General features: G+C 33.2%; 1 protein-coding gene across 4 annotated transcripts in view; it reads right to left on the bottom strand.

The window, feature by feature from the left end:
- Positions 1-695: 695 nt before the first annotated feature.
- Positions 696-9291, bottom strand: part of LOC127644134 (anoctamin-1-like) — a 66668-nt gene continuing 58072 nt past the window's right edge. For all 4 annotated transcript variants that reach the window (XM_052127185.1, XM_052127168.1, XM_052127161.1 and 1 more), the window contains 6 exons: positions 8115-8251; positions 5056-5208; positions 3767-3819; positions 3189-3373; positions 2993-3098; positions 696-2273 (listed from right to left, as the gene is read on the bottom strand). In XM_052127185.1, coding sequence (XP_051983145.1) covers positions 2076-2273; positions 2993-3098; positions 3189-3373; positions 3767-3819; positions 5056-5208; positions 8115-8251 — 832 coding nt within the window. In that variant the 3' untranslated portion in view covers positions 696-2075. The remainder of the gene's footprint in view (positions 2274-2992; positions 3099-3188; positions 3374-3766; positions 3820-5055; positions 5209-8114; positions 8252-9291) is intronic.

Genomic DNA, 9291 nt, shown 5'->3' with positions numbered 1-9291 from the left:
TTTCAACTTTCTCATAATCTTTATATATTGCAATCGTGACTATTTGTTGTAGTTTTGAATTTAGTGAATCCCGAATGAGACTTATTTCTTGCAATTCCAAGTTTATATAAATATATAAATACATTTGTGACTTTCTCATAATTGTGACTGTCACAGTTGTGACTATTTCATATAAATGTGAGTTTGTCCCACAATTGTGACTTTATTGCTTGTATTTTTTAGTTTCTATCTCACAATTGGGAATTTCTCATGATTGCTCGTAATCAGGGATTTTACATTTTGCAATAGGGAATTTATTTCTCACGTTTGTGAGGTTATGTTTCCATGGCAGGATCAAGGCACCATACTATTTTGCGAAATAACAAAATAGTAGGGACTTGCAGGGACTTGCAGGGACTTCTAGGAAGTGATGACTCAGATGACTCTTTCTTGAACTGAAAGAATCGATTCTGCTAAATGAATTGAACTTCCCAACAGTGAGGAGGAGGGCTGGGCAAACTCAAGTTTACTACTTCCTATTGCATCACACCTCCTTCCTTTTCAAATTTTACTACTATTTGGGCACGGAAACAAACAAATAAGTCAGTGAGTTTTTTTTTCTACAAGCAACAACAAGTTTTGGGTAAATGGCTTTTCAATGAGCATTACAGTCAAAGAATGCATACTTTATAGGCTATACCACATTTGTAATGTATAGGACATATTTATTTTAGAAACACAATTCAAAAGCAATACAGTCATAACCCCAGTAAGCAGTTTAAAACTTTGGAAATCCACAATGACAACTCTACATTTATGACAAAGACAAAGGGTTCTCCTTTTCATCAGTATGTGGATGATGTAACAGTCCTAATATGGGTTTACACTGTACATTGATAATAAAGACCTTTTTAGGTACACTTTGAATAGAAGAAGAGCTGTAGTGGGTTTGTATGATAACATTTAGTCAAGGATGCTATTTTTGCATTGAAGAAATACAACATTTTGTGTGATAATTTAAGTTAAAATAATGTAAAACATACACAAAAATATAATAATTTATTTTCAAGACATACAGTATAATATATGTGGATTAGAATTGTTTACTTAAAAAGCTTTTTGAGACACAAATACTCACTTTGAATGGATGACACATGCAATATACTTCACCGATATAACATTTGTTTCCGTCTTTGTTCTTATTTCGTCAGGGTTTGTTGGACGTCATGACTCAAGACAAGGGATAGAAAACATTCAGAAAGGTAGACGCAATTAAGCCGTCCATATGATGCAATACTAATAAATGCAGTGCATTTCCATCCATATTAAGGCATCTTGAACTTCATGGCATTGTTATATACAGCATATCCCTAACCTGGCACAACCACATAGCATTTTCAGATGCAAAAAAGCATTTCAGGTGCGAGTGCTCTAAAATCCCAGGGATCAGTTGATATCCCTCAATTGAAAACATCACTGTATGTACTAGAGCTGACTAGCTACCCCCCAAAGAATGATCCTGAATGACATTTTTTATATTAAATAATTAAAAAAGCACTTACGCAGCTTTGAGTTGGTTTCACTCCTATCCTACCGATCTTTTAAGCATAAAAATAACATTTTAAATTTAATAAAATTCATACAAAAGCACTTTCCAAATAAATTGCTCATTAGCTGTCTACACGAATGCCACATCGGCAATGCTTCACAAAAACCGCATACAATATTCATCAGTAAAACGACACACCCTAGAGCCCACTTTCCAAATAATCCTACCTGCAGATATTGTATATAGCTAATAGAATAAAAAAATCCTGTGTTTGATACAGAGGAAACAGACATAAAGTAAACAATTTTTCTATTTCTTGTCGCAACTTCTTTCTGGTGTGCAAGCGAGACTGCAGTCACGTAACATTTCTTGTGACAAATCTGGTCCTAAGTGCCATCGTCCTTTCAGACCAAGTTTTCTACAGCCTTCCATGTTGTCAGTCGGCATTTGAGCGGGTCACCAGAGCTGAACCGAGTTAACAGCAGGCTCTGGGATGGACAGTATAAGTGATTCCCTCTCAGCACTGGGATAAGTGAGTGATGATGGACTATGCTTGCGAGCTAGGACGGGACCGAAGATGCTGTGGGCTTTGGTCGCACAGAGTATTCCTGTACTTCCTGCCCTGTTCCTCCTTCATGAACAGCTCAACGATGAGGTTCCTCTCCTTGTGTATCTGGAGGCTGATGTCTTTGGGGATGTCTGGGATGAGCCAATCCACAAAGTCACTCATCAGCATTACAACATTCTGCATAGAGAAACAAGAGGTTAAAACATATTTAACCTCAGAATTAAAAGACAAATATTTTACATAAGGAAAATCCAACCAATAAGCACATTCAACCGCAATGTAATGAAAAAATACTGTAATAATATAATATATTTTTTTATATTATATAAATTGTAATTTTGTCACAAGGGTTATATGTAAAGAATGTACAATTTTTTTTAATTATGTGTAAAATTTGTGCATACATCATGATAGTATTTATTGCAATAAAATAAGACCAAATAGGTTTGAATAATGAATATATATAATTTTATAATATTATATAAACACCCGACTGTCCCAACATTTTTGGAGTGTGTTGCAATCATCTGATTTAAAATGAGTGTACTTAAAAAAATTAAAATTAAATAAATAAATAATATAATAAAATGAATATAATATAAAATAACTATCTCAGGACAGTTTTACTTTCGTTTTGCATTACACTAACAAGAATCTGGGGTGGAAATGTCCTTAATTGTAATGAAAATAATGTCTAAATGCAAAACATTAATAATCCCAAAAATAGGATGTAAAAATATCAATTAAAATTTGTATTTTGTTATGATTTTAAGATAAAGTGCAACCAAGACATTTCCTTCTCTTTTTAGATGATTCACTCATTTTGCAATCCACAAGCTTAAAAAAAAAAAAAAGCGTACATTTTGTAATTGTGATTTTATGAATATGTGACTGACCTGAAAGACAATGACAAAAGCTAGCCGGGCAGCCAGAATGGCCCAGAATTCCCTGGAGAACTCGTATGGTGTGTCAGACCACGGAGGATCCCTGTAATCTTTATATCTAGGCATAATGCAAACATTCTCATTATATTAAACAATATATTGATACATCACGAATTCTAAAAATCAGTCAAAAGAAACTAACTTATACCTGCAAATGTCCACTTTGTATCCCAGGTGCAGAGGCTCCAGTGGCTCTGAGCCAGGCTGAAAGTGACTTACATTAAAGTATGAGAGAGTATGATTGACAAAGCCATGAAGAGTCCCGTCTGGACTGTACATGTACTGATAGACCAGTCGTGGGATGAGGTCAGAAGTGAATGAGATCACGAAAGCCTGGGGAGGGACAGGAGGATTCATTCTATGCTTAAGAGTATTACTCCAATTAAACCATAAAGTATTCTTAAGCAAGAGAATAGCAAGAGGATAAGATCATCTGGAAGAGTATATCCCTTGGTGTGGTTAGTAAAATATGAGCTAGTTCAGGTGTTTCAAGGACATTTGGTGTGACGTGTTCAAGAGTAGGTCCCAGTAACATTCAGCAATTCTTAATACGTGCAGTGGTCTTTGTGAATAATATGAGGGGAACTTGCCTGTGCAAAACCAATGGTTGCCATGGTGTTGCTAAGTAGCTTTTAAGGTGTTCTGATTGTTTTTTTAGCATATTGCTATGCAGTTATTCAGGTGTTTTGGATGGTAAAAAATAAAAACATGAAGTTGGAAACCTACATTAACAATAACTGCCACTTTGCTCAGTCCCCTCAGAAGGGTGTACCAGATTCCTTAAAGACAAAGATGAAAAGACATTAAGGTAAATCGTCTCTTTGAAACACTGCTGAGTAAAGACAGTTACATATTACCACTAGGTGGTGATAAATCACAAAAAATAGCATCTCACTTTAAAGGATGAGGTCAGTTTTTTTAAACCCATGCATTTTTAAAACACAAAAGACTACATTTATATATATAGAAGTCCTATTGCATAAACATATAAAAACACACACTATATACAGTATAATGTGTGTGTGTGTGTGTGTGTGTATATATATATATATATATAGTGTGTGTATATAGTGTGTGTTTATATATATATATATATAGTGTGTGTGTGTATATAGTGTGTGTATATATATATATATATATATATATATATATATAGTGTGTGTATATAGTGTGTTTATATATATATAGTGTGTGTGTATATAGTGTGTGTATATATATATATATATATATATATATAGTGTGTGTATATAGTGTGTGTGTGTATATATATATAGTGTGTATATAGTGTGTGTTATATATATATATATATATATGTGTGTATATAGTGTGTGTGTGTATATATATAGTGTGTATATAGTGTGATATATATATATATATATATATATATGTGTGTATATAGTGTGTTATATATATATATAGTGTGTGTGTATATAGTGTGTATATATATATATATATATATATATATATATATATATATATATATATATATATATATATATATATAGTGTGTGTATATAGTGTGTGTGTATATATATAGTGTGTATATAGTGTGTGTTATATATATATATATATATATGTGTGTGTGTGTGTGTGTGTGTGTGTGTATATATATATATATATAGTGTGTGTGTGTGTATATATAGTGTGTTTTATATATATATATATATATATATATATATATATAAACACAATGTTAAAGTTACTGAGATATAGTCACTGTGACAACTTGCCCTACTCTCCATTAAATTATTACAACCAACCATTTTTAACAGTTTAAAAACACTGAACAGATCATTTAAGACTCATACTTTCCTGTAGATTACATGCAAGTTATTTGTGAAAAAATAATTCTTCCAAAATAGATACAGCTTTTTAAATATAAAAAATACAAATTTATAATATTTGATACAAATATTAGAGTGTATCATCACATAAGACACATTAAAATAAGATATCACTAATGAATCATTGCCTCGATGAAAACAATATATATGCATGAGTGTTTAGATACTTACCAATATCTTTTGCTCTTACAGCGATAGGCCGTCTCAACTCCGTGACAAACTTTTTGGCATCGAGACGGATTTCAATGATGTTGTTGAGAAGAGCAAAGAGGGGAGCCAGAGGAAAGGAGGCCACAAACAAGGTCACCATCCCAAACTGGATGACTAGATAAGAAAAAGAAAACAAAAACACTGTGAAACTTCCAAAGAAGGCTCCTCTGAACCTCAAAGCTTAAAATATTATTTGTAAACTGATGCTGAGAACATCTTATCAAACATTAGTGAAATAAATCAGATGGCATGTTGGGAAACTGTTCTTAAAGGGACATGCATGGGCCTGGGTACTGCTACAGATTACCTGATTCACAAGCTTTCGATTTCGATATCGATTCATATGGGTATATTTAAGTTATAATGCCCATTTTGCTTACATATAAAATAAATTCTCTCCAAGCTAATGCTGTTAATTACACAGTGGACCTTCTTATATCTAGGTACATTACAAAAATATAAATATTACAAACGTCATTTTTTTTATTTTTATAATTGGTCACATCTTAGCATTTTAAAAATATACAGATCCATATATCCCATCAATAAAGCATATATTATATTTTGTTACATGTTTATTGTTTAATGCATAATTTATATCACCCACAAGTATTTACATTGATTTGTAGAATTCGTAAAATCGGTACTGTCTCTTTAAGAAAACCAGCAGTTCTTTAAAGAGTGTTTGTATACAAGCACATATTAATGAGAGAGGACTCAAATGGCTTCTTTACCTCATCTGTGCTATTCATAATTAGCATTAATTTTATTTTTTTGTTGCTTTTGATCAACAATTGTCTGTAAAGAACCGAAAGGATATTAAACGAGATGCGTGGATCTCAAATAAAGATTGCGATGCATAGGAAAATTAACATTTTACAGAGTCCTAGATTTGTGAATAGTGACTGAGGCCGTCATTCAGCCTAACATCTCCTCTTGTGTTTCACCAAAGGAAACAACATGAAGGTGAGTAAATTATATTTTGCAAGAACTATTCCTTTAACACATTAAAATGAAAAACACAAATAACAAATCACCCACAGAGTAATTCACAGAGATTGAATCATGTAATCACCCTCAGGGCAAAGCGGTATCTCCTTCCTGGTTTGTCTTTTTGAGATGGTTCGTGTTTGCTGATGCTTCTAGCTAAAACCGTTGGTGTTGCTAGTTAAGGGTCTCAGAAGTATAGGTTTCGCCAGGAACAGATAGGGAGAAAAGTCTTGGGATAGATAGAAGAATGGATGGAGGATGGTTGATGAGGGGGTGAGCTGTTATTAATGAATGCAAGCCAGAACTAAAGCTCATAATCTCACGCTGCTCTGCCAACCCCCCTTTGGACCCATAATGCCTCTCTCTTGGCAAAAGGGGCCAGCCCACGCTGAAGCACAGATGAGGCGAGATAAGAGGAGGGGCCAACAACTCCAAATATACACCAGCAGCTCCATCACAGAACGGACGTGCATTTACACACTTTTTACTGTGGACACTGTCTGGGCTTGGATAATAACTTTAAATAGACAGATTTTCAAATCATTTATCTGAGCCCGCTCTAATTAAATCAGTCCATACAGAATAAATCGGTCCAACTGAATTGAGGTACTTTAATTATGGGCAGTGAACAGTTTATAATATAAACATTTTATAATTGTATAAAATGTATCATTGTGGTCATTATGATATTCTCATTACCTCAATGCAATAAAAGGTGGTCATTATGATATTCTCATTACCTCAATGCAATAAAAAGTTGGTCATTATGATATTCTCATTACCTCAATGCAATAACTGGTGGTCATTATGATATTCTCATTACCTCAATGCAATAAAAAGGTGTTCATTATGATATTCTCATTACTTCAATGCAATGAAAAGGTGGTCATTATGATATTCTCATTACCTCAATGCAATAAAAAGGTGGTCATTATGATATTCTCATTACCTCAATGCAATAAAAAGGTGGTCATTATGATATTCTCATTACCTCAATGCAATAAAAGGTGGTCACTGTGATATTCTCATTACCTCAATGCAATAAAAAGGTGGTCATTATGATATTCTCATTACCTCAATGCAATAAAAAGGTGGTCACTATGATATTCTCATTACCTCAATGCAATAAAAAGGTGGTCACTATGATATTCTCATTACCTCAATGCAATAAAAGGTGGTCATTATGATATTCTCATTACCTCAATGCAATAAAAGGTGGTCATTATGATATTCTCATTACCTCAATGCAATAAAAGGTGGTCATTATGATATTCTCATTATAAAAAGGTGATCATTATGATATTCTCATTACCTCAATGCAATAAAAGGTGGTCATTATGATATTCTCATTACCTCAATGCAATAAAAAGGTGGTCATTATGATATCCTCATTACCTTAATGCAATAAAAAGTTGGTCATTATGATATTCTCATTACCTTAGTGCAATAAAAAGGTGGTCATTATGATATTCTCATTACCTCAATGCAATAAAAAGTTGGTCATTATGATATTCTCATTACCTCAATGCAATAAAAGGTGGTCATTATGATACTCAATGCAATAAAAAGGTGGTCATTATGATACTCAATGCAATAAAAAGGTGATCATTATGATATTCTCATTACCTCAATGCAGTACAAAGGTGGTCATTATGATATTCTCAAAGTTCTGAAACTTTCAGTATGTTTTTAAAGAACAAAGACCACTTATATGTCAAAGGATCAAGGAAAATTGGATTACTCATGTCATGACCCCTTTATCTTCTCATTATGTTGTATACATAAAAGCAATAAGGTACGAGAGGCCGTGCTAGCTATATTGTGATAATAGTCACGGCTAAAGGGGTTGCAGTGCGTCATGCCTAACAATTCCCTTTAGCACAGCCTCTTGTACTTTATGGATTTAATTGGAAATTGTCATTACAATAGACGTTACTGATGCCATGTTTTGACACGACAGCAGTAGGCAGAGCTAACAGGACTAGGAGACAATACAAACAAATGTATTTGTGTGCGTGGGTGTGACTCACTCATTTCCATATACTCTGGGTTGAGTCCCACAAAGGGCCCAAGGAAGTGGTCCTTCTCGTGGCGATGAAGCATTTTGTTCAACTCTTCCTGCTGCTTCGAGTTAATCTTGCATTTCCGGAGAAGTTTCTTCAGTTTTCTGTGACACAGATACGTAAATAATCACTGTGGATTTAGCATATACTGTAACTAATGGGGTCATTTCTGTTTTGCAGAACATTTTTATGTTCCCATCATAAAATATTAAATGGAAATAGAGTGAAGATGTGAATTTTAAATACTTTCACTTCTTTGATTTGAGCAGATTATGCCACTTTTGCCATGTACCCTGGTGCTATGCATACTTTTATCATAAAAACTGGCAATCTATTAAGATATTCCAGATGTGTCATTATTTTTTCGGTTTCAAACAATACATGATTTCTGGGGAATATTGTTTTAATTTGCAATCAACTTATAGGATTTTCCTGTGTACTCAATTTCAATCCCTGTTAGTATTTTGTAATACTCATTAAACTAGCAAATGCAGGTCCTTATTGACAGTTCTATCATTTTTGGTGGGAAACAACAGCACAAACATCAGTTTTAGCAAAGAATTTGATTAATTCAGTGATGTTATGTGGTATTTCGACTGTCCCACATCGTCATTTCCACTACAAAAAGTACAAATACATTTTGCCCATATATATATATATATTATATATATATATATATATATATATATTAGGGCTGTCGATTTCACATGTTAATCCAGTCCGATTAATTTTATTAAAAATAGCAAGATGTGTTCTAAGTATTAAAATATATTTAACTTGACATAGTGACCTAAACATTTTATGTTTATGATTCAACGCACCAGAGACGCTACACAAGCATTTCTGATGCAGGTGTAAATTGACGGGTGCTTAAACAAGCCCTCATAATAAATCTCTGATTGACAAATTCACTTGTGTAATGGATTGCTGTGAACTGTTGCCAATGATTGTCTTATGATCAATAATATGGTAGTAAACAATACATTGCATTCTAAAGCCGCTATTTGTATTGTCTTATCAATGATGAACTCTTCTGCTACAGGAATGTAATGCATTTTATCTGAATGTCTATGTATAATTTTTTCATTATATATTGAATTATTGTTATACGAGTTGGCTTTCTCAGCAAATACTTGTATATGCG

This window comes from Xyrauchen texanus, chromosome 1, assembly GCF_025860055.1.
Source record: "Xyrauchen texanus isolate HMW12.3.18 chromosome 1, RBS_HiC_50CHRs, whole genome shotgun sequence".
Lineage (NCBI taxonomy): Eukaryota > Metazoa > Chordata > Actinopteri > Cypriniformes > Catostomidae > Xyrauchen > Xyrauchen texanus.
Note: the sequence above shows the minus strand (reverse complement) of the source record. Positions and strands in the feature narration are given on the sequence as shown.